The sequence below is a fragment of the Pseudophryne corroboree genome, chromosome 6, assembly GCF_028390025.1.
Source record: "Pseudophryne corroboree isolate aPseCor3 chromosome 6, aPseCor3.hap2, whole genome shotgun sequence".
NCBI classification, from domain to species: domain Eukaryota; kingdom Metazoa; phylum Chordata; class Amphibia; order Anura; family Myobatrachidae; genus Pseudophryne; species Pseudophryne corroboree.
The window spans coordinates 820,032,813-820,058,912 of record NC_086449.1 but is presented as its reverse complement, the minus strand read 5'-3'; the positions used below and the strand labels follow the sequence as shown (position 1 = coordinate 820,058,912).

General features: G+C 49.1%; 1 protein-coding gene across 1 annotated transcript in view; it reads left to right on the top strand.

Moving 5' to 3' along the window:
• Nucleotides 1-26,100, top strand: part of LOC134934705 (potassium voltage-gated channel subfamily KQT member 1-like) — a 120,774-nt gene that overhangs the window by 54,331 nt on the left and 40,343 nt on the right. Inside the window, exon 11 of the mRNA XM_063930076.1 lies at nt 12,459-12,573. Coding sequence (XP_063786146.1) covers nt 12,459-12,573 — 115 coding nt within the window. The remainder of the gene's footprint in view (nt 1-12,458; nt 12,574-26,100) is intronic.

Sequence of the window (26,100 nt, the reverse complement as noted above, 5' to 3'; positions counted from 1 at the left end):
AGCCGAGCTCTGCAAAAACAGTTTGTGCAGTTTCTGAGTAGCTCTGAACCTACTCAGCGCTTGCGATCACTTCAGCCTATTCGTGTCCGGATTTGACGTCATACACCCGCCCAGCGAACGCCCAGCCATGCCTGCGTTTTTTCAGACACGCCTGTGTTTTTGCAAACACTCCCTGGGAAACGGTCAGTTGACACCCAGAAACGCCCCCTTTCTGTCAATCTTCTTGCGGCCGTCAGTGCGACTGTAAACTTCGCTAGAACCTGTACACAACCACAACGGGCTTTGTACCCATACATCGCGCGTGCGCATTGCGGGGCATGCGCAGAAACGCCGATTTTTAGCCTGATCGCTGCGCTGCGAACAACGGCAGCTAGCGATCAACTCAGAATGACCCCCTATATCTGGCCATTCATATCAGTCACTGCCCCAGTGAAGCTTCCAATCTATAGTCCCTATCACATGTACACACACACACTTACACACATACACACTAGGGTTAATTTTTTTTGTCAGAAGCTTATTAACCTACCAATGTGCTGTCACTGGTAGGACTGTGTAATGTGCTGTCACTGGTAGGACTGTGTAATGTGCTGTCACTGGTAGGACTGTGTAATGTGCTGTCGCCGATAGGACTGTGTAATGTGCTGTCGCTGGTAGAGGACTGTGTAATGTGCTGTCACTGGTAGGACTGTGTAATGTGCTGTCACTGGTAGGACTGTGTAATGTGCTGTCACTGGTAGGACTGTGTAATGTGCTGTCGCCGATAGGACTGTGTAATGTGCTGTCGCTGGTAGAGGACTGTGTAATGTGCTGTCACTGGTAGGACTGTGTAATGTGCTGTCACTGGTAGGACTGTGTAATGTGCTGTCACTGGTAGGACTGTGTAATGTGCTGTCGCCGATAGGACTGTGTAATGTGCTGTCGCTGGTAGAGGACTGTGTAATGTGCTGTCACTGGTAGGACTGTGTAATGTGCTGTCACTGGTAGGACTGTGTAATGTGCTGTCACTGGTAGGACTGTGTAATGTGCTGTCGCCGATAGGACTGTGTAATGTGCTGTCGCTGGTAGAGGACTGTGTAATGTGCTGTCACTGGTAGGACTGTGTAATGTGCTGTCACTGGTAGGACTGTGTAATGTGCTGTCGCTGGTAGGACTGTGTAATGTGCTGTCGCTGGTAGGACAGTGTAATGTGCTGTCGCTGGTAGGACTGTGTAATGTGCTGTCACTGGTAGGACTGTGTAATGTGCTGTCGCTGGTAGGACTGTGTAATGTGCTGTCGCTGGTAGGACAGTGTAATGTGCTGTCGCTGGTAGGACTGTGTAATGTGCTGTCACTGGTAGGACTGTGTAATGTGCTGTCGCTGGTAGGACAGTGTAATGTGCTGTCACTGGTAGAGGACTGTGTAATGTGCTGTCGCCGGTAGGACTGTGTAATGTGCTGTCGCTGGTAGAGGACTGTGTAATGTGCTGTCGCTGGTAGGACTGTGTAATGTGCTGTCGCTGGTAGGACTGTGTAATGTGCTGTCGCTGGTAGTACTGTGTAATGTGCTGTCGCTGGTAGGACTGTGTAATGTGCTGTCACTGGTAGGACTGTGTAATGTGCTGTCGCTGGTAGGACTGTGTAATGTGCTGTCGCTGGTAGGACTGTGTAATGTGCTGTCGCCGATAGGACTGTGTAATGTGCTGTCGCTGGTAGAGGACTGTGTAATGTGCTGTCACTGGTAGAGGACAGTGTAATGTGCTGTCGCTGGTAGGACTGTGTAATGTGCTGTCGCTGGTAGTACTGTGTAATGTGCTGTCGCTGGTAGGACTGTGTAATGTGCTGTCGCTGGTAGGACTGTGTAATGTGCTGTCGCTGGTAGGACTGTGTAATGTGCTGTCGCTGATAGGACTGTGTAATGTGCTGTCGCTGGTAGGACTGTGTAATGTGCTGTCGCTGGTAGGACTGTGTAATGTGCTGTCGCCGATAGGACTGTGTAATGTGCTGTCGCTGGTAGAGGACTGTGTAATGTGCTGTCGCTGGTAGGACTGTGTAATGTGCTGTCGCTGGTAGGACTGTGTAATGTGCTGTCGCTGGTAGGACCTGTGTAATGTGCTGTCGCTGGTAGGACTGTGTAATGTGCTGTCACTGGTAGGACCGTGTAATGTGCTGTCGCTGGTAGAGGACTGTGTAATGTGCTGTCACTGGTAGGACTGTGTAATGTGCTGTCGCTGGTAGAGGACTGTGTAATGTGCTGTCGCCGGTAGGACTGTGTAATGTGCTGTCGCCGGTAGGACTGTGTAATGTGCTGTCGCTGGTAGGACTGTGTAATGTGCTGTCGCCGGTAGGACTGTGTAATGTGCTGTCGCTGGTAGGACTGTGTAATGTGCTGTCGCTGATAGGACTGTGTAATGTGCTGTCGCTGGTAGGACTGTGTAATGTGCTGTCGCTGGTAGGACTGTGTAATGTGCTGTCGCCGATAGGACTGTGTAATGTGCTGTCGCTGGTAGAGGACTGTGTAATGTGCTGTCGCTGGTAGGACTGTGTAATGTGCTGTCGCTGGTAGGACTGTGTAATGTGCTGTCGCTGGTAGGACCTGTGTAATGTGCTGTCGCTGGTAGGACTGTGTAATGTGCTGTCACTGGTAGGACCGTGTAATGTGCTGTCGCTGGTAGAGGACTGTGTAATGTGCTGTCACTGGTAGGACTGTGTAATGTGCTGTCGCTGGTAGAGGACTGTGTAATGTGCTGTCGCCGGTAGGACTGTGTAATGTGCTGTCGCTGGTAGGACTGTGTAATGTGCTGTCACCGGTAGGACTGTGTAATGTGCTGTCGCTGGTAGGACTGTGTAATGTGCTGTCGCTGGTAGAGGACTGTGTAATGTGCTGTCGCCGGTAGGACTGTGTAATGTGCTGTCACCGGTAGGACTGTGTAATGTGCTGTCGCTGGTAGGACTGTGTAATGTGCTGTTACCGGTAGGACTGTGTAATGTGCTGTCGCTGGTAGAGGACTGTGTAATGTGCTGTCGCTGGTAGAGGACTGTGTAATGTGCTGTCGCCGGTAGGACTGTGTAATGTGCTGTCGCTGGTAGGACTGTGTAATGTGCTGTCACCGGTAGGACTGTGTAATGTGCTGTCGCTGGTAGGACTGTGTAATGTGCTGTCGCTGGTAGGACTGGGTAATGTGCTGTCGCTGGTAGGACTGTGTAATGTGCTGTCGCTGGTAGGACTGTGTAATGTGCTGTCACCGGTAGGACTGTGTAATGTGCTGTCGCTGGTAGGACTGTGTAATGTGCTGTCGCTGGTAGAGGACTGTGTAATGTGCTGTCGCCGGTAGGACTGTGTAATGTGCTGTCACCGGTAGGACTGTGTAATGTGCTGTCGCTGGTAGGACTGTGTAATGTGCTGTCGCTGGTAGAGGACTGTGTACTGTGCTGTCACTGGTAGGACTGTGTAATGTGCTGTCGCTGGTAGGACTGTGTAATGTGCTGTCGCTGGTAGGACTGGGTAATGTGCTGTCACTGGTAGGACTGTGTAATGTGCTGTCGCTGGTAGGACTGGGTAATGTGCTGTCACTGGTAGGACTGTGTACTGTGCTGTCACTGGTAGGACTGTGTAATGTGCTGTCGCTGGTAGGACTGTGTAATGTGGTGTCGCTGGTAGGACTGTGTACTGTGCTGTCGCTGATAGGACTGGGTAATGTGCTGTCGCTGGTAGGACTGTGTAATGTGCTGTCGCTGGTAGGACTGGGTAATGTGCTGTCACTGGTAGGACTGGGTAATGTGCTGTCGCTGGTAGGACTGTGTAATGTGCTGTCGCTGGTAGTACTGTGTAATGTGCTGTCGCTGGTAGGACTGTGTAATGTGCTGTCGCTGGTAGGACTGTGTAATGTGCTGTCACTGGTAGGACTGTGTAATGTGCTGTCACTGGTAGGACTGTGTAATGTGCTGTCGCTGGTAGGACTGTGTAATGTGCTGTCATTGGTAGGACTGTGTAATGTGCTGTCGCTGGTAGGACTGTGTAATATGCTGTCGCTGGTAGGACCTGTGTAATGTGCTGTCGCTGGTAGGACTGTGTAATGTGCTGTCGCTGGTAGGACCGTGTAATGTGCTGTCGCTGGTAGAGGACTGTGTAATGTGCTGTCACTGGTAGGACTGTGTAATGTGCTGTCGCTGGTAGAGGACTGTGTAATGTGCTGTCGCTGGTAGGACTGTGTAATGTGCTGTCGCTGGTAGTACTGTGTAATGTGCTGTCACTGGTAGGACTGTGTAATGTGCTGTCGCTGGTAGGACTGTGTAATGTGCTGTCGCTGGTAGGACTGGGTAATGTGCTGTCGCTGGTAGTACTGTGTAATGTGCTGTCGCTGGTAGGACTGTGTAATGTGCTGTCACTGGTAGGACTGTGTAATGTGCTGTTACCGGTAGGACTGTGTAATGTGCTGTCGCTGGTAGGACTGTGTAATGTGCTGTCGCTGGTTGGACTGTGTAATGTGCTGTCGCTGGTAGGACTGTGTAATGTGCTGTCGCTGGTAGGACTGTGTAATGTGCTGTCGCTGGTAGGACTGGGTAATGTGCTGTCGCTGGTAGTACTGTGTAATGTGCTGTCGCTGGTAGAGGACTGTGTAATGTGCTGTCGCTGGTAGAGGACTGTGTAATGTGCTGTCGCTGGTAGGACTGTGTAATGTGCTGTCACTGGTAGGACTGGGTAATGTGCTGTCGCTGGTAGGACTGTGTAATGGGCTTTCGCTGGTAGGACCTGTGTAATGTGCTGTCGCTGGTAGGACTGTGTAATGTGCTGTCGCTGGTAGGACTGTGTAATGTGCTGTCGCTGGTAGGACTGTGTAATGTGCTGTCGCTGGTAGTACTGTGTAATGTGCTGTCGCTGGTAGGACCTGTGTAATGTGCTGTCGCTGGTAGGACTGTGTAATGTGCTGTCGCTGGTAGGACTGTGTAATGTGCTGTCGCTGGTAGGACTGTGTAATGTGCTGTTACCGGTAGGACTGTGTAATGTGCTGTCGCTGGTAGAGGACTTTGTAATGTGCTGTCGCTGGTAGGACTGTGTAATGTGCTGTCGCTGGTAGGACTGTGTAATGGGCTGTCGCTGGTAGGACCTGTGTAATGTGCTGTCGCTGGTAGGACTGTAATGTGCTGTCGCTGGTAGGACTGTGTAATGTGCTGTCGCTGGTAGGACTGTGTAATGTGCTGTCGCTAGTAGGACTGTGTAATGTGCTGTCGCTGGTAGAGGACTGTGTAATGTGCTGTCGCTGGTAGGACTGTGTAATGTTCTGTCGCTGGTAGGACTGTGTAATGTGCTGTTACCGGTAGGACTGGGTAATGTGCTGTCGCTGGTAGGACTGGGTAATGTGCTGTCGCTGGTAGGACCTGTGTAATGTGCTGTCGCTGGTAGGACTGTGTAATGTGCTGTCGCCGGTAGGACTGTGTAATGTGCTGTCGCCGATAGGACTGTGTAATGTGCTGTCGCTGGTAGGACTGTGTAATGTGCTGTTACCGGTAGGACTGTGTAATGTGCTGTCGCTGGTAGGACTGTGTAATGTGCTGTCGCTGGTAGGACCTGTGTAATGTGCTGTCGCTGGTAGGACTGTGTAATGTGCTGTCGCTGGTAGGACTGTGTAATGTGCTGTCGCTGGTAGGACTGGGTAATGTGCTGTCGCTGGTAGGACCTGTGTAATGTGCTGTCGCTGGTAGGACTGTGTAATGTGCTGTCGCTGGTAGGACTGGGTAATGTGCTGTCGCTGGTAGGACTGTGTAATGTGCTGTCGCTGGTAGGACTGTGTAATGTGCTGTCACCGGTAGGACTGTGTAATGTGCTGTCGCTGGTAGGACTGTGTAATGTGCTGTCGCTGGTAGAGGACTGTGTAATGTGCTGTCGCTGGTAGGACTGTGTAATGTGCTGTCGCTGGTAGGACTGTGTAATGTGCTGTCACCGGTAGGACTGTGTAATGTGCTGTTACCGGTAGGACTGTGTAATGTGCTGTCGCTGGTAGGACTGTGTAATGTGCTGTCGCTGGTAGGACCTGTGTAATGTGCTGTCGCTGGTAGGACTGTGTAATGTGCTGTCGCTGGTAGGACTGTGTAATGTGCTGTCGCTGGTAGGACCTGTGTAATGTGCTGTCGCTGGTAGGACTGGGTAATGTGCTGTCGCTGGTAGGACCTGTGTAATGTGCTGTCGCTGGTAGGACTGTGTAATGTGCTGTCGCTGGTAGGACTGGGTAATGTGCTGTCGCTGGTAGTACTGTGTAATGTGCTGTCGCTGGTAGAGGACTGTGTAATGTGCTGTCGCTGGTAGGACTGTGTAATGTGCTGTCGCTGGTAGGACCTGTGTAATGTGCTGTCGCTGGTAGGACTGTAATGTGCTGTCGCTGGTAGGACTGTGTAATGTGCTGTCGCTGGTAGGACTGTGTAATGTGCTGTCGCTGGTAGGACTGTGTAATGTGCTGTCGCTGGTAGAGGACTGTGTAATGTGCTGTCGCTGGTAGGACTGTGTAATGTGCTGTCGCTGGTAGGACTGTGTAATGTGCTGTCGCTGGTAGAGGACTGTGTAATGTGCTGTCGCTGGTAGGACTGTGTAATGTGCTGTCGCTGATAGGACTGGGTAATGTGCTGTCGCTGGTAGGACTGTGTAATGTGCTGTTACCGGTAGGACTGGGTAATGTGCTGTCGCTGGTAATACTGTGTAATGTGCTGTCGCTGGTAGAGGACTGTGTAATGTGCTGTCGCTGGTAGAGGACTGTGTAATGTGCTGTCGCTGGTAGTACTGTGTAATGTGCTGTCGCTGGTAGGACTGTGTAATGTGCTGTCGCTGGTAGGACTGTGTAATCTGCTGTTGCTGGTAGGACTGTGTAATCTGCTGTTGCTGATAGGACAGTGTAATGTGCTGTCGCTGGTAGGACTGTGTAATGTGCTGTTACCGGTAGGACTGGGTAATGTGCTGTTACCGGTAGGACTGGGTAATGTGCTGTCGCTGGTAGGAGCTTGTAATGTGCTGTCGCTGGTAGGAGCTTGTAATGTGCTGTCGCCAGTAGGACTGTGTAATGTGCTGTCGCTGGTGGAGGACTGTGTAATGTGCTGTTACCGGTAGGCAGTGCTGAAAATAGGGTGGTACAGGGTGGTACAGAGTACCATTAAGATATATAGAGGTGGTACCACCAACCCACCACTGGGGCATAATTTGTAAGGGACATTTTTGTGGGACATAAAATGGTGTCAGTGGCATAACTGTGTGTGGCATAATATGTAATAGGCATTACGATGTGTGGTATAATGTGTAATGGGTGTTACGGTGTCTGGTATAATATGTAAAGCATTACAGTGTGTGGCATAATGTGTAATGGACATTACGATGTATGGCATAATGTCTAATGGGTGTTACGGTGTCTGGCATAATGTGTAATGGGCATTACAGTGTGTGGCATAATGTGTAATGGGCATTACAGTGTGTGACAATGTGTAATAAGCATTATGGTGTGTGCCATAATGTGTAATGGGCATTACGGTGTGTGTAGCATAATGTGTAATGGGCATTACAGTGTGTGGCATAATGTGTAATGGGCATTACGGTGTGTGTGGCATAATGTGTAATGGGCATTACGGTGTGTGTGGCATAATGTGTAATGGGTGTTATGGTGTCTGGCATAATGTGTAATGGGCATTACGTTGTGTGGCATAATGTGTAAAGGGCATTACGGTATGTGGCATAATGTATAATGGGCATTACGGTGTGTGTGGCATAATGTGTAATGGGCATTACGGTGTTTGGCATAATGTGTAATGGGCATTACGGTCTGTGGCATAATGTGTAATGGGTATTACGGTGTGTGGCATAATGCGTAATGGGCATTACGATGTGTGGCATAATGTGTAATGGGCATTACGGTGTGTAGCATAATGTGTAATGGGCATTACGGTGTGTGGCATAATGTGTAATAAGCATTACGGTGTGTGGCATAATGTGTAATGGGCATTACGGTGTGTGGCATATTGTGGCCATTCCCCTATTGTCATGTAGCCACTCCCCTAGTTTTAGGTGACCACACCCCCTTCATGACACGTGTCCATTTTTACTATCAGTGCCACTAAGAAAAAATTTCTACTTGCACCACTGCAGGTAGGACTGAGTAATGTGCTGTTACCGGTAGGACTGGGTAATGGGCTGTCACTGGTAGGACTGTGTAATAATAATGACGATACCTGCAATTATTTGTAAAGCATATAGCGCCATCTACAGTATGGTAAAGGTGGCTGCATATGAAAAAAAAAATTATGTTGTAGCCAAGAGCTGTTTCTTTGATGGTATACACAGCTGAGGATATTTATAAATCGCAAAATATCCGCTACGCAATAAAAAAATCCATATTTATTCATTTTGCGATGGTTGTGTCCACGAAGGAGATGTTGCCACATGTGAAGAGCAGGAAGACGTCTGAGGAGCAGAGTAGAAATAAGATTTTATTTTGTGGAGCATTATTACTGAAAGCATAGGACGAGATAATGAAATGGAAAGATGGACTTTTATAGTCGGTCATGCACGACTAATTGCAAAGCGCTATGGTCTTCGTCCCGCGTCCTGTGCTTTTATTAGGGCCAATTTGCTCCTCCATGTTGCACCTCAGTGAGGAAGCGCCTTTGTATGCGACACTTTGCCTTATTCATTTTCTTAAAATATTTAGACGCACAAAGGGACATCATAAGAAAAATGCCCTTATGTCGTCTCACTGTGATGATTTATCTAATCCAAAAACGAGGTTAAACCAAGCTGTGGGTTACCATAGAAACTGGCTCACCAGGTGGTGTCATATAAGAGATGAATGTAGGTACTGGGTGCAATTTGTTAGTGATCTCTAGTGGAAGCAGCCATTTTGTGGGTGGGACCTATATTTACTAAAATGTAGCAAATCCATTCACTAGGACCCAGTGACATCACTGATAGCGCAGCCTATCCAGTCACTAGGAGCCAGTGACATCACTGAGAGTGCAGCCTATCCAGTCACTAGGAACCAGTGACATCACTGAGAGTGCAGCCTATCCAGTCACTAGGAACTAGTGACATCACTGAGAGTGCAGCCTATCCAGTCACTAGGAGCCAGTGACGTCACTGAGAGTGCAGCCTATCCAGTCACTAGGAACCAGTGACGTCACTGAGAGTGCAGCCTATCCAGTCACTAGGAACCAGTGACGTCACTGAGAGTGCAGCCTATCCAGTCACTAGGAACCAGTGACGTCACTGAGAGTGCAGCCTATCCAGTCACTAGGAACCAGTGACGTCACTGAGAGTGCAGCCTATCCAGTCACTAGGAACCAGTGACGTCACTGAGAGCGCAGCCTATCCAGTCACTAGGAGCCAGTGACATCACTGAGAGTGCAGCCTATCCAGTCACTAGTAACCAGTGCAATAACTGAGAGTGCAGCCTATCCAGTCACTAGGAGCCAGTGACATCACTGAGAGTGCAGCCTATCCAGTCACTAGGAGCCAGTGACATCACTGAGACTGCAGCCTATCCAGTCACTAGTAACCAGTGACATCACTGAGACTGCAGCCTATCCAGTCACTAGGGACCAGTGACATCACTGAGAGTGCAGCCTATCCAGTCACTAGGGACCAGTGACATCACTGAGAGTGCAGCCTATCCAGTCACTAGGGACCAGCGACATCACTGAGAGTGTGGCCTATCCACTCACTAAGAGCCAGTGACATCACTGAGACTGCAGCCTATCCAGTCACTAGGAGCCAGTGACATCACTGAGAGTGCAGCTATCCAGTCACTAGGGACCAGTGACATCACTGAGAGTGCAGCCTATCCTGTTACTAGGAGCCAGTGACATCACTGAGAGTGCAGCCTATCCAGTCACTAGGAGCCAGTGACATCACTTAGAGTGCAGCCTATCCAGTCACTAGGAGCCAGTGACATCACTGAGAGTGCAGCCTATCCAGTCACTAGGAGCCAGTGACATCACTGAGAGTGCAGCCTATCCAGTCACTAGGAGCCAGTGACATCACTGAGACTGCAGCCTATCCAGTCACTAGTAACCAGTGCAATAACTGAGAGTGCAGCCTATGCAGTCACTAGGAGCCAGTGACATCACTGATACCAGTTTTCACAGATGTCTTGTAGAGATCTTCCATGATATCTCTAGTTTTTACAGAATTGATATTGGCCCTCATTCCGAGTTGTTCGCTCGCTAGCTGCTTTTAGCAGCATTGTACACGCTAGGCCGCCGCCCTCTGGGAGTGAATCTTAGCTTAGCAGAATTGTGAACGAAAGATTCGCAATATAGCGAAAAGAAAATTCTAAGCAGTTTCTGAGTAGCTCGAGACTTACTCCTCCAGTGCAATCAGTTCAGTCCTTTTCGTTCCTGGTTTGACGTCACAAACACACCCAGCGTTCGCCCAGCCACTCCCCCGTTTCTCCAGCCACTCCCGCGTTTTTCCCCGAAACGTCAGCGTTTTTCCAAACACTCCCATAAAACGGCCAGTTTCCGCCCAGAAACACCCACTTCCTGTCAATCACATTACGATCAGCAGAACGATGAAAAAACCTCGTAATGCCGTGAGTAAAATACCTAACTGCATAGCAAATTTACTTGGCGCAGCCGCAGTGCGAACATTGCGCATGCGCAGTTTGCGGAAAATCGCACCGATGCGAAGAAAAATAACGAGCGAACAACTCGGAATGAGGGCTATTCTCCATTAACATAAGGAAAACGAGTCAGGCTTCACTCTTTGATAATAAATATATGACTGATCTCTGGACACTATATAACTGGTGCATATGCTGCCCTTACAGAGCTCTGCCAGCAAAATGCCGTCTTTATTCATGCGCCCAATTCTTCATCAGCTCTACCATGTTCTCTCTTTCTTCTCCTCACTGCTCTGTTATATATTCAGTCGTCTCTACTTGGTTGTTCTCTCTCTCTCTCTCTGCCCTGTCCCATTTCTCGTTCCCTCTCTCACAGGTCGCTGTCGATCTTGGTCCACTCTCTCTATCTGCACCACTGCTTTCTCCACAGCACAAGGTATTACAGTCTCCGCTCTGTGCACCGTCCTTCACCGTTCATTCAGTTGTGTAATGTGAAACGGAACCTACAACCAATCTACAAAGAGTCCTGTACAGTACTTTGGTCAATAATACATTGATTTACCAATCGTTGCTCTTAAGGTGGGTACACACTGGCCGATATATTGGCCGTTCTCTTGAACGGCCGATATATCGCGGGTCCGTCGGCCAGTGTGTACGGGCAATATGTCTGTGAACTCCGTCGTTCACAGACATATCGCGTCGGCCCCGCAGCACAGTCGACGGCCAATATATTTACCGATATATTGGCGCATCGCTGTGTGTGTACGGGCGACCTGCCGGTCGCCCGTACACATGCTGCGGCAGCCGGCGGTAATTGACAGCTGAACTGGACGCCCGCCCAGTTCATGACGTCAGTCCCCGACGGATCGGGCAGTGTGTATGCTCAACACACTGCCCGATCCGTCCATAGATATATCTGCCGATCAATTGATCGGCAGATATATCTATCAGTGTGTACCCACCTTTAGTTTAGTTCTGCAGCCTTATGGCTGAAATACATAACTTCTGTCCAAACATATTTTGCATATTAGAACCTGAAATCCCTGCCAACTTTATCCCATTGTGGAGATCAGAGTTCCCCTTATCATTGGGGCTCATTTACTACAACAGTTAATTGGTCATGAAGGAAATGCTGCCGGGGGAAATGTAATGAACAGCGATTTGTCAAAATTGTGTATTTTCTGCGATCCTTGCAATGTAGAATATGGGAAATAGTATTGTGCAGTAGGTCAGTACTGAAAAATACGGACAATTGCCCTCATTCCGAGTTGATCGCTCGCTAGCTACTTTATGCAGCCGTGCAAACGCATAGTCGCCGCCCAAAGGAGAGTGTATTTTCGCTTTGCAATTGTGCGAACGACTGTGCAGCCGAGCGGGACGAAAAAGTTTTGTGCAGTTTCTGAGTAGCTCTGGACTTACTCAGCCGCTGCGATCACTTCAGTCTTTTTGGTCCCGGAACTGACGTCCGACACACCGCCCTGCAAACGCTTGGACACGCCTGCGCTTTTCCAAACACACCCAGAAAACGGTCATTTGACACCCACAAACGCCGTCTTCCTGCCAATCTCCTTGCGATCGGCTGAGCGAATGGATGCTTCGTTAAATCCATCGCCCAGCAACGATTTGCTTTGTACCCGTACGTCGCGCCTGCGCATTGCTGTGCATATGCATGCGCAGTAGTAACCTGTTCGCTGCGCTGCGGAAAACGGCAGCGAGCGATCAGCTCTGAATGACCCCCAATGTTGGAGACCTGGGACAATAGCGTTAGTTGTCAGGTATGTAATAAATAATTGTCAGTATATTGTTAGTAGCTGACAGAGGAGGTCAGGGGCCGCTAGGGTGAAATGCGTGATCATTGTAAGTATAATCCCTATCGTCTACCTACAGGGAGGGCTCGGCCGGAGGACTCCCTTCCGGATATCTCCCGGACCAACAGCTACACTGACGACATGGATGCAATGAGCGAGGAGAGCACCCTGCCTGCAGCGACCGACATATCACAGTAAGGACCCCCCTGGAGGAGGAATAAGGGGGGGGGGGGGGGGTTCTATTCTCGGGGCAGACAATCTGGGTTATACAAGAAGCATTTGCAGCGGTCGCTGAGATGAGGCGATAGTACTTCTCTATAGACAGTGACAGCATATAGATATATGTCTAAATGGCCGGCAGCCGCATCCCATATAGGTTTCTATGGGAAATGTAATGCTGCCAGATTTACCAATGTCCGAAATGCCAAGCATTCCCGATATTGCCCCCCGCAGCTACCGCCATCTTTAGATGGTGGTGGCTCATTGTATCCTATGGGCTACAGATTGAGGCTGTAGTTCCAGCAGGGTTCCTCTGGAAATGGCCGCTGTTCATGTACGCATGCGCAGAAACCCCCGGTAGTCCTTACAGCTCACTGCAGGGACGGGCTTCTGAGAGCGACATCGCCACCCTGGAGCTGCAGTATGCGCAGTGCAGCTTCTGCGCAGATCCAGGAACATGGGTGATGTAGGGGAACATCAGGTTTCCGTACAGCTGTGAATTAGGCCCATAGTGTACAATGTAAGAAGAATGCTTTAGTATTTTATGTTTAGGGGCCCTGTGCCGTGTAATCTCCATGTGTCCCGTGTGTCCCCTTCTGATCCGTGTAACCATTGATCTTTGTCTCCCCTGACAGCACGATGAGCAGGTGAGAGTGCGTGCAGGCAGACGTGTATAACAGCGGTCACCGGCCCAGCCCGCAGCCCCTATCAGTGTCACTTGTGGGGCGCTGGGGGACAGACACGGGGGGGCTGATACAGGGTCCCTGGCAAAATAGGTGGAAACGATTATAAAAAAAAAAGAATGCGCCGGAAGCATAGCGTATTTCCACCCGTATATTCACACGCCTCTGCATCGGAGCAATACCCACTCTGAATGCACCCGGTGTATTCCTAAGTGTTCCTCTGTAATTGTACCCGGTCCACATGACACTGATAACCCGCTCTTATACATGTACTGCTGCATGTGCGTGTGCTCCTCTGTGTGCTCATACCACGTGTGCGTGTGCTCCTCTGTATGCTCATACCATGTGTGCGTGTGCTCCTCTGTGTGCTCATACCACGTGTGTGTGTGCTCCTCTGTATGCTCATACCATGTGTGTGTGTGCTCCTCTGTGTGCTCATATCATATGTGCGTGTGCTCCTCTGTGTGCTCATATCACGTGTGCATGTGGTCCTCTGTATGCTCATACCACGTGTGTGTGTGTGCTCCTCTGTGTACTCATATCACGTGTGTGTGTGTGTGTGTGTGTGTGTGGTCCTCTGTATGCTCATATCACGTGTGTGTGTGTGTGCTCCTCTATGTGCTTATACCACGTGTGCGTGTGCTCCTCTGTATGCTCATACCATGTGTGCGTGTGCTCCTCTGTGTGCTCATACCACGTGTGTGTGTGCTCCTCTGTGTGCTCATACCACGAGTGCGTGTGCTCCTCTCTGTGCTCATACCATGTGTGCGTGTGCTCCTCTGTGTGCTCATACCACGTGTGTGTGTGCTCCTCTGTGTGCTCATACCACGAGTGCGTGTGCTCCTCTCTGTGCTCATACCATGTGTGTGTGTGTGCTCCTCTGTGTGCTCATACCACGTGTGCGTTTGCTCCTCTGTGTGCTCATACCATGTGTGCGTGTGCTCCTCTGTGTGCTCATACCACGTGTGTGTGTGCTCCTCTGTGTGCTTATACCACGTGTGCGTTTGCTCCTCTGTGTGCTCATACCATGTGTGCGTGTGCTCCTCTGTGTGCTCATACCATGTGTGCGTGTGCTGCTCTGTGTGCTCATACCATGTGTGCGTGTGCTCCTCTGTGTGCTTATACCACGTGTGCGTGTGCTCCTCTGTGTGCTCATACCACGTGTGCATGTGCTCCTCTGTGTGCTCATACCACGTGTGCGTGTTCTCATCTGTGTGCTTATACCACGTGTGCGTGTGCTCCTCTGTGTGCTCATACCACGTGTGCATGTGCTCCTCTGTGTGCTCATACCACGTGTGCGTGTGCTCCTCTGTGTGCTCATACCACGTGTGCGTGTTCTCCTCTGTGTGCTTATACCACGTGTGCGTGTGCTCCTCTGTGTGCTCATACCACGTGTGCATGTGCTCCTCTGTGTGCTCATACCACGTGTGCGTGTTCTCCTCTGTGTGCTCATACCATGTGTGCGTGTGCTCCTCTGTGTGCTTATACCACGTGTGCGTTTGCTCCTCTGTGTGCTCATACCATGTGTACGTGTGCTATTCTGTGTTTTCATACCACGTGTGTGTGTGCTCCTCTGTGTGCTCATACCAGGGCCAGTATTTACTAAAAATCCGAGTTTAGCCGATTTGTGGGGGTTTTTCTAAGTCCCAATCCGGGAATTCACTAAGCAGAAAACGCGGCAGTGTCTGGTCTATTTGTAATGGTTTGATTGGCAAAGTTCAGAAATACGAATGAATAGACCATCGGTCAAACGCGGCTGTTATTTCATACAATACGGGAATTCACTATTCATTCGTATTTGGGTGTTAGTCTCTGAGTGCTCAAGTGCGGGTCTATTTTTTTGCGAATCGTTAAAAACAAAAAAAAAAAGCAGCAAAAAAAAATAGACCTGCTTTTTCCAGTCGAGTTTGGATAACCATGCATGGATCAGTGAGATCTGTGCATGGTTATCTATGGGAAAGGGTCTGTTTAGTGTCAAAAGTGAAAAAAAAAATTGCGTGGGGTCCCCCCTCCTAAGCATAACCAGCCTCGGGCTCTTTGAGCCGGTCTTGGTTAACAAAATATGAGGGGAAAAATGACAGGGGTTCCCCCATATTTAATCAACCAGCACCGGGCTCTGCGCCTGGTCCTGGTTCCAAAAATACGGGGGACAAAAAGCGTAGGGGTCCCCCGTATTTTTAAAACCAGCACCGGGCTCCACTAGCCAGGTACATAATTCCACAGCCGGGGGACACTTTTATAGTGGTCCCTGCGGCCCTGGCATTACATACCCAACTAGTCACCCCTGGCCGGGGTACCCTGGAGGAGTGGGAACCCCTTAAATCAAGGGGTCCCCCCCCTCCAGCCACCCAAGGGCCAGGGGTGAAGCCCGAGGCTGTCCCCCCCATCCAAGGGCGGCAGATGGGGGGCTGATAGCCAAGTGTAAAAAAATGTGAATATTGTTTTTAGTAGCAGTACTACAAGTCCCAGCAAGCCTCCCCGCAAGCTGGTACTTGGAGAACCACAAGTACCAGCATGCGGTGGAAAACCTGGGCCGCTGGTACCTGTAGTACTACTACTAAAAAAATACCCCCAAAAAAACAGGACACACACACACCGTGAAAGTATACGTTTATTACATACATGCACACCTCCAAACATACATACTTACCTATGTTCCCACGAGGCTCGGTCCTCTTCTCCAAGTAGAATCCTTGGGGTACCTGTGAAAAAAAATTATACTCACATAATCCAGTGTAGATTCTGTCCTTTGTATAATCCACGTACTTGGCAAAACAAAAAAACGGAAACCCGACCACGCACTGAAAGGGGTCCCATGTTTACACATGGGACCCCTTTCCCCGACTGCCAGGACCCCCCCTGACTCCTGTCAAAGAGGGTCCCTTTAGCCAATCAGGGAGCACCATGTCGTGGCACTCTTCTGATTGGCTGTGTGCTCCTGTAGTGTCTGTGAGGCAGCACACGGCAGAGATACAATGTAGCGCCTATGCGCTCCATTGTATCCAATGGTGGGAACTTTGCAGTCAGCGGTGTGGTTACTTTCGGTCAACCGCTGACCGCAAAGTTCCCACCATTGGATACAATGGAGCGCATAGGCGCTACATTGTATCTCTGTCGTGTGCTGCCTCACAGACACTACAGGAGCACACAGGCAATCAGGAGAGTGCCACGACGTGGCGCTCCCTGATTGGCTGAAGGGACCCTCTTTGACAGGAGTCAGGGGGGGTCCTGGCAGTCGGGGAAAGGGGTCCCATGTGTAAACATGGGACCCCTTTCAGTGCGTGGTCGGGTTTCCGTTTTTTTTGTTTTGCCAAGTACGTGGATTATACAAAGGACAGAATCAACACTGGATTATGTGAGTATAATTTTTTTTCACAGGTCCCCCAAGGATTCTACATGGAGAAGAGGACCGAGCCTCGTGGGAACATAGGTAAGTATGTATGTTTGGTGTTATGAGCCACGGCTGTGGCTCATTCCTGTTTTGCATTTTGGTTATGTATTTTATGTTATACTTCTGTTTATGTTCCCCGTGGGTGTCATGGGGTGTTCGGAGCTCACCCTTAAGGAGAGGGTACTGTTATGAACCACAGGTAGTGGTTCATTCCTGTTTTCCGTATTTTATGTTTATAGTTGTCTTGCAGGCCAGGATTTCCCGTTGCTCTGGTTTAAGAAGACTCTTGTTTGCTGCCGGTGGTGAGTCTGTGTAATTGCAGCTTGTTCCCATGTGTTCAGCCTCACCTGTCTGTTAATTGCACCTCTCAGTTGTGCAGCAGGGCAGCTGCACGACATAATTAATTAGGACTCTCTGTTATATTCTGGCTCAGTGCAATACACAGATGCTGGTGATAGTTCTTGAGGTCTGACCAAGGTAATTCCCCAAACATTGTCTGAACTGATGGTACCTCCCAGCAAGGCTGGGTTCAAATCAGAGATTGGTTTCTTAACCTTGGGAGCTGAACTTTCAGGCAAAGTACTACTATTAGAAGAAGACAGAAAAGCACATCCTGCAGTCAAAACAACGGGCTGAGACTCTTGTGCCGAGTTTACAGTATACGGTGAACTCTCAGCAGATAAGACGGGTGACCTAGAGGAACCTGAACCAATTTCTTTGGAACCATATCTTTTAATAACTGCATCACTGAATGCTGGGGGATCCTGAAGAATGGGATCTTCAGTTTTCATTAAATTGGATGCCCACTCAAAAGGCTCCCCTCTAAAGGAATATATCAGATAGAGCACAAGGTTCTCTGAAGTGATGCCCAGAAATGGTCTAGACAACATAATGATGTAATAGTGTTTGTAAAGCGCCAGAAATTGGACTAAGTCCCCATCAAAGATTATAGATGTTGAGATATCAACAGAGTCAGGATCTGCTTCCTTCCCATCTGACTGACTAGAGTGCTTTGCTAGGTCCTGGTCACTATTGACCTTACTCGAGGCTGAGACTTTCAGAACCCCACCTGGGGCAGTGACTTTCTGAACCCCACCTGGGGCAGTGGCCCTCGGAACCCCACCTGGGGCAGTGGTCCTCGGAACCTTCTGAACCCCACCCGGGGCAGTGACTTTCTGAACCCCACCCGGGGCAGTGACTTTCTGAACCCCACCCGGGGCAGTGGCCTTCGGGAACCCCGCTGGGGCAGTGGCCTTCGGGAACCCCGCTGGGGGCAGCACCTCGGATTCTTTTACTGGGACCGGGCCGTCAGCCTCCCTCTCTGGGACCGGGCCGTCAGCCTCCCTCTCTGGGACCGGGCCGTCAGCCTCCCTCTCCGAATCAATAATTATCGAAACTTCTCCCGGGACAATGACTTCCGGGACTTTTGCTGAAGCTATAACCTTCAGAACCTCCACTAACGCTATGCCTCTTGAGTCCTTTCCTGGGGAAGCGACTTCTAGACCCTTCTCTGGGGCTGTCTCTCGAGACCCCACTTTGGGATATTACTTCAAAGATCCCTTCTGGGGTTTTGCTTCTTGAGTTCCCTTCTAGAACTATGGTTTTAGACACCTTCTCTGGAGTTGTGCTTTTCAAGTCTCTACCTGGGGTAACAGCTTCTGAGACCCCTTCTGGTATTGACACCTGAGCAATAATATTCGATGTCCCTCTATGACCCAGGGCCTCGGGTACCGCTCCAGGACTCTGGGCATTGGGTACCGCTCCAGGACTCTGGGGATCGGGTACCGCTCCACGACTCTGGGGATCCGGTACCGCTCCAGGACTCTGGGGATCCGGTACCGCTCCAGGACTCTGGGCATCCGGTACCGCTCCAGGACTCTGGGCATCCGGTACCGCTCCAGGACTCTGGGCTTTGGGTACCGCTCCAGGACTCTGGGCATCGGGTACCGCTCCAGGACTCTGGGCTCTGTGGGGCTGGTCTGGCTCTGTGGGGCTGGTCTCTTCCAAGTGCTGCTGGGATTTCTAAGTGTGAGTTGGAAACAGTAAAAAGGTGAGTTTTATAATACACAATCAGGAACACACATTTACAGTACCATTAAACTTCTGGTGAGGCTGCAAGGGGCTGACCTTGTGAGTGAGTGAGAGGGTGTCTTACTTGGAGTAGCAGAGGGGATGTGATTGTGCGGGTGTGAGGGGCATTTTTTTTTTTCCTTCTTAGCAGGAGCTGGAAGCCGAGTGAAAAGGAGGAGCAGTGAGCTGGAACAACTGCAACTGCTAAGTGGAGTATAGGTGCCGCAGGAGAGAGTACTACGGCTGCATAAAAGTGAAGGACCAAGAACCGCACAAAGATAGATAAGTATAAGCCAGCTTAATTATTGTATAAGTGATATTGCTTGTCTTCTATTTTTTATTTTTGCTGCTTTTTCTTTGAGTGTAACAGGGAGTTAGACCTTGCAAACAATATGGGAGGGGCTGTGATTGAGGACCTCACTCAGTGCATGTCATGCAAGATGTATGCACACCTGGAGCTACCGGCCCAGTGTGAATACATCTGCACGAGGTGTGTGCGAACGGTTGCCCTGGAAGCCCAGGTAACTGATCTAGAGCAAACCGTTACGCGACTGAGGGAGATTCACAATCTCGAGCGTAGTTTAGACAGAACGGTGGAGGAGTTGCGGGAGGGGTCACTGGTAGAAGAGGATGATGATCAGGTAGCCAGTTGGGTCACAGTTAGAAGGAAGAAAAAGAGGGGGAGGCACGACATCTCCGAACTATCAAACCCGAACAAATTTGCCCGATTGGACGAGGAATCGGAGGATGATAGTGAAGAAATGACGGTGCCGGAGGAGACTGCTCCCTCTAGCATCCAGAGGTGCGGTCCCTCTGGCGCGGTTGGGATAAAAGATAGAGAGGTACCTAGTCAAATGGTGGTGGTAGGGGATTCTATCATCAGGAAGGCAGATAGGGCAATCTGCTACCGGGACCGTGATCGCCGTACAGTCTGTTGTCTCCCGGGTGCTCGGGTACGGCACATCGCGGACCGGGTAGATAGATTGTTGGGAGGGGCTGGCAAAGACCCGGCGGTCTTGGTGCACGTTGGCACCAATGACAAAGTTAGCGGAAGGTGGGATGTCCTTAAGAAAGACTATAGGGACTTAGGAAAGAAACTGAAGGCAAGGACATCTAAGGTAATATTCTCGGAATTATTACCCGTGCCACGCGCTAGTCCAGGGAGGCAGAGGGAGATTAGGGAGGTAAATGTGTGGCTTAGGGATTGGTGCAGGAAAGAGGGGTTTGTGTTCCTGGAACACTGGGCGGACTTCTCAGTCAGGCGCCATCTCTTTTGTCGTGACGGATTGCACCTGACTGAGGAGGGGGCAGCGGTGCTGGGGGGAAGGATGGTTAGAAGGTTGGAGGAGATTTTAAACTAGGAGCCTGGGGGGAGGGTTTAGCTAGAAACTACGGGTCATGCAGTGAGAATAGTGGGGATGGCGGTAGTAAACGAAATGGGGGAGAAGTTGGGGGGAGGGTAAGAGCAGGCAGTAAGGTTACTAACATGGGTACTAAAAGGGATTTTACCAAAGCACTAACCAATGATGATTACAGGTCATCCTTGCCACATAAGGTGAAAGATGTCCCTAACGCAAGAGAAAATACTTATCTTAGTTGTATGTATGTAAACGCCAGAAGCATTACTGGTAAAAAGGGTGAACTAGAAATACTTGCAGCAAGCAAACAGTATGATATTATAGGCATTACTGAAACTTGGTGGGATGAATCTCATGATTGGACAGTCAATCTAGAGGGCTATACACTGTTTAGGAGAGACAGACTAAATAAAAAGGGTGGAGGGGTGTGTCTGTACGTAAAGACGTTTTTAAAACCTAATATATGGGAAGATATTCAGGAGGGGACTGTAGACACTGTTGAGACATTATGGGTAGAAATTGCATGCGGGGAAAAAGGAACAAAAAAGTTAGTATTGGGTGTATGCTATAGGCCGCCTGGTATCAACGCATCTGATGATGAATTGTTACTAAAGCAAATTGAAAAAGCAGCAGGAGTAGGAGACATAGTAGTGATGGGAGATTTTAACTATCCAGAGATAAACTGGAAAAACGATTCATGTGATACTGCTAGGGGCAGTATGTTTTTAAACACACTAAATGATAACTACCTAGTCCAACTAATTGAGGAACCAACTAGGTACAATGCAATCTTAGACCTGGTATTAACAAACAATGGGGATTTGGTATCAGGTATTATAGTAGGGGAACCCATAGGAAACAGCGACCACAATATGGTCACATTCAATATCAGTTTCCATAAACAGCCCTATACTGGCTCAACTAGGACTCTAAACTTTAGCAAAGCGAATTTTGAAAAGATGAGGGTATTTTTCAGGGATATTGAATGGGAAGGTTTGTTTTTAGGAAAAAATACTACGGAGAAATGGGAGGTACTAAAATTCCTGCTAGCTAAAAATACACTCAAATATATTCCTATGAGTAGCAAAAAAGGGAATAAAAATCATAAACCGATGTGGCTTAACAAAAAGATAAAGGAACTTGTGGGCAAGAAAAGGCGAGCATTTAAAAAATACAAATCTGCAGGGAAGCAGAGTCATTTCAGCACTATAAGGAATGTAACAAAATATGCAAAAAGGAAATAAGAGCGGCTAAAGTAGAAACTGAAAAACTAGTAGCAAAGGAAAGCAAAGCGAATCCCAAAAAATTCTTTAAATGCATTAACAGCAAGAGATTAAAGGAGGAGAGTATAGGCCCTTTAAAAGGCAAGTTGGGAGTCTTAAGCAAAAATGATAATGACATAGCGGACACACTAAATGAGTTTTTTTCAACAGTATTCACTAGAGAGGACCCAATTCAGGGACTGACACACAATCTCAATAATGACAATATCACACTGATAGGTACTTATTTAAGCGAGGAAGTAGTCTGTGACCGATTAAAACATTTAAAGATTAATAAATCACCAGGGCCCGATGGTATTCATCCAAGGGTTCTAATGGAGCTTCACTCTGAACTGGCAAAACCGCTATCTTTGATCTTTGAGGATTCAGTTATATCAGGTATGGTTCCCAAAGACTGGCGTATAGCGGAAGTAGTGCCTATATTCAAAAAGGGAAGTAAAGCTGAACCAGGTAATTATAGACCAGTCAGTCTTACATCTATAGTGGGGAAAGTATTGGAAGGTATTCTAAGAGATAGTATTCAGAAGTTCCTTGAAACCAATAAGGTCATTAAAAGGAATCAACATGGGTTTATGAAGGACAGATCCTGTCAAACCAACTTACTTGGCTTTTATGAAACAGTAAGCGCAAACCTAGATCAGGGTAAAGACGTGGATGTAATCTTTTTAGACTTTGCCAAAGCGTTCGATACTGTACCACACATGAGACTTATATACAAGCTACAAGAATCAGGGCTAGGAAGCACAATATGCACTTGGGTCAAAAACTGGTTAGATAATAGGAAGCAGCGCGTTGTGGTTAATGGATCTTTTTCAACTTGGACTGAAGTGCTAAGTGGTGTGTCGCAAGGCTCAGTATTAGGACCGCTATTGTTCAATATTTTCATTAACGACTTAACAGAAGGTCTAGAGAGCATGGTGTCAATTTTTGCAGATGATACCAAATTGTGTAAGGCTATAAATACAGAGGAGGATGCCGAGTCTCTTCAGAACGACTTAGTTAAATTAGAAGCATGGGCAGCCAAATGGAGAATGCGCTTCAATACAGACAAGTGTAAGGTAATGCACTGTGGTAACAAGAACAAAAATTACACCTACCTACTAAATGGGGTAAAATTAGGGGATTCTGTACTGGAAAAGGACTTAGGTGTCCTCATAGATAGCAAGCTAAGCAGTAGTACCCAAAGTAGGACTGCAGCAAAGAAGGCTAATAAGATTTCTCTAACGTCCTAAGTGGATGCTGGGGACTCCGTAAGGACCATGGGGAATAGCGGCTCCGCAGGAGACTGGGCACATCTAAAGAAAGCTTTAGGACTATCTGGTGTGCACTGGCTCCTCCCCCTATGACCCTCCTCCAAGCCTCAGTTAGATCTTTGTGCCCGAACGAGAAGGGTGCACACTAGGGGCTCTCCTGAGCTTCTTAGTGAAAGTTTTAGTTTAGGTTTTTTATTTTCAGTGAGACCTGCTGGCAACAGGCTCACTGCATCGAGGGACTAAGGGGAGAAGAAGCGAACTCACCTGCGTGCAGAGTGGATTGGGCTTCTTAGGCTACTGGACATTAGCTCCAGAGGGACGATCACAGGCCCAGCCATGGATGGGTCCCAGAGCCGCGCCGCCGGCCCCCTTACAGAGCCAGAAGACAGAAGAGGTCCGGAAAATCGGCGGCAGAAGACGTCCTGTCTTCACCAAGGTAGCGCACAGCACTGCAGCTGTGCGCCATTGCTCCTCAGCACACTTCACACTTCGGTCACTGAGGGTGCAGGGCGCTAGGGGGGGGCGCCCTGAGCAGCAATAAAAACACCTTGGCTGGCGAAAATACATCACATATAGCCCCCAGGGCTATATGGATGAATTTTAACCCCTGCCAGAATCCATAAAAAAGCAGGAGAAAAGTCTGCGAAAAAGGGGCGGGGCCTATCTCCTCAGCACACTGGCGCCATTTTCCCTCACAGCTCAGTTGGAGGGAAGCTCCCCTGGCTCTCCCCTGCAGTCACTACACTACAGAAAGGGTTAAAAAAGAGAGGGGGGCACTAATTAGGCGCAGTATTAACAATACAGCAGCTATAAGGGGAAAAACACTTATATAAGGTTATCCCTGTATATATATAGCGCTCTGGTGTGTGCTGGCAAACTCTCCCTCTGTCTCCCCAAAGGGCTAGTGGGGTCCTGTCCTCTATCAGAGCATTCCCTGTGTGTGTGCTGTGTGTCGGTACGTTTGTGTCGACATGTATGAGGAGAAAAATGATGTGGAGACGGAGCAGATTGCCTGTAATAGTGATGTCACCCCCTAGGGGGTCGACACTTGAGTGGATGAACTGTTGGAAGGAATTACGTGACAATGTCAGCTCTGTATAAAAGACAGTGGTTGACATGAGACAGCCGGCTACTCAGCTTGTGCCTGTCCAGACGTCTCATAGGCCGTCAGGGGCTCTAAAGCGCCCGTTACCTCAGATGGCAGATATAGACGCCGACACGGATACTGACTCCAGTGTCGACGGTGAAGAGACAAATGTGACTTCCAGTAGGGCCACACGTTACATGATTGAGGCAATGAAAAATGTTTTACACATTTCTGATAATACGAGTACCACCAAAAAGGGGTATTATGTTCGGTGAGGAAAAACTACCTGTAGTTTTCCTGAATCTGAGAAATTAAATGAGGTGTGTGATGATGCGTGGGTTTCCCCCGATAACAACTGATAATTTCTAAAATGTTATTGGCATTATATCCTTTCCCGCCAGAGGTTAGGGTGCGTTGGGAAACACCCCCTAGGGTGGATAAAGCGCTCACACGCTTGTAAGGGCTCTACCCTCTCCTGAGATGGCCGCCCTTAAGGATCCTGCTGATAGAAAGCAGGAGGGTATCCTAAAATGTATTTACACACATACTGGTGTTATACTGCGACCAGCAATCGCCTCAGCCTGGATGTGCAGTGCTGGGTTGGCGTGGTCGGATTCCCTGACTGAAAATATTGATACCCTAGATAGGGACAGTATATTTTTGCCTATAGAGCATTTAAAAGATGCATTTCTATATATGCGTGATGCACAGCGGAATATTTGCCGACTGGCATCAAGTCTAAGTGCGTTGTCCATTTCTACCAGTAGAGGGTTATGGACACGTCAGTGGTCAGGTGATGCGTATTCCAAACGGCATTTGGAAGTATTGCCTTATTAAGGGGAGGAGTTATTTGGGGTCGGTCTTTCAGACCTGGTGGCCACGGCAACAGCTGGGAAATCCACGTTTGTACCCCAGGTCGCCTCTCAACATGAGAAGACGCCGTATTATCAGGCGCAGTCTTTTCGTGGACAAGCGGGCAAAAGGTTCCTCATTTCTGCCCCGTGACAGAGGGAGAGGAAAAAGGCTGCAGAAATCAGCCAGTTCCCAGGAACAGAAACCCTCTCCCGCCTCTGCCAAGCCCTCAGTATGACGCTGGGGCTTTACAAGCAGAATCAGGCACGGTGGGGGGCCCGTCTCAATGAATTTCAGCGCGCAGTGGGCTCACTCGCAAGTAGACCCCTGGATCCTTCAGGTGATATCTCAGGGGTACAAATTAGAATTCGAGACGTCTCCCCCTCGCCGTTTCCTAAAGTCGGCTTTACCGATGTCTCCTTCTGACAGGGAGACAGTTTTGGAAGCCATTCACAAGCTGTATTCCCAGCAGGTGATAATCAAGGTACCCCTCCTGCAACAGGGAACGGGGTATTATTCCACACTGTTGTGGTACCGAAGCCGGACGGCTCGGTGAGACCGATTCTAAATCTAAAATCTTTGAACACTTACATACAGAGGTTCAAATTCAAGATTGAGTCACTCAGAGCAGTGATTGCGAACCTGGAAGAAGGGGACTACATGATGTCTCGGGACATCAAGGATGCTTACCTTCATGTCAAAATTTACCCTTCTCACCAAGGGTACCTCAGGTTTATGGTACAGAACTGTCACTATCAGTTCAGACGCTGCCGTATGGATGGTCCACGGCACCCCGGGTCTTTACCAAGGTAATGGCCGAAATGATGATATTCCTTCGAAGGAAGGGAATTTTAGTTATCCCTTACTTGGACGATTCCCTGATAAGGGTAAGATCCAGGGAACAGTTGGAGGTCGGTGTAGCACTATCTCAGGTAGTGTTGCGGCAGCACGATTGGACTCTCAATATTCCAAAATCGCAGCTGGTTCCGACGACTTGTCTTCTGTTCCTAGGGATGATCCTGGACACAGTCCAGAAAAAGGTGTTTCTCCCGGAGGAGAAAGCCAGGGAGTTATCCGAGCTAGTCAGGAACCTCCTAAAACCGAGCCAAGTCTCAGTGCATCAATGCACAAGGGTTCTGGGTAAAATGGTGGCTTCCTACGAAGCAATCCCATTCGGCAGATTCCACGCAAGAACTTTCCAGTGGGACCTGCTGGACAAATGGTCCGGGTCGCATCTTCAGATGCATCAGCGGATAACCCTGTCAGCAAGGACAAGGGTGTCCCTCCTGTGGTGGTTGCAGAGTGCTCATCTTCTAGAGGGCCGCAGATTCGGCATTCAGGACTGGGTCCTGGTGACCACGGATGCCAGCCTGCGAGGCTGGGGAGCAGTCACACAGGGAAGGAATATCCAGGGCTTATGGTCAAGCCTGGAGACATCACTTCACATAAATATCCTGAAGCTAAGGGCCATTTACAATGCTCTAAGCTTAGCAAGACCTCTGCTTCAAGGTCAGCCGGTGTTGAT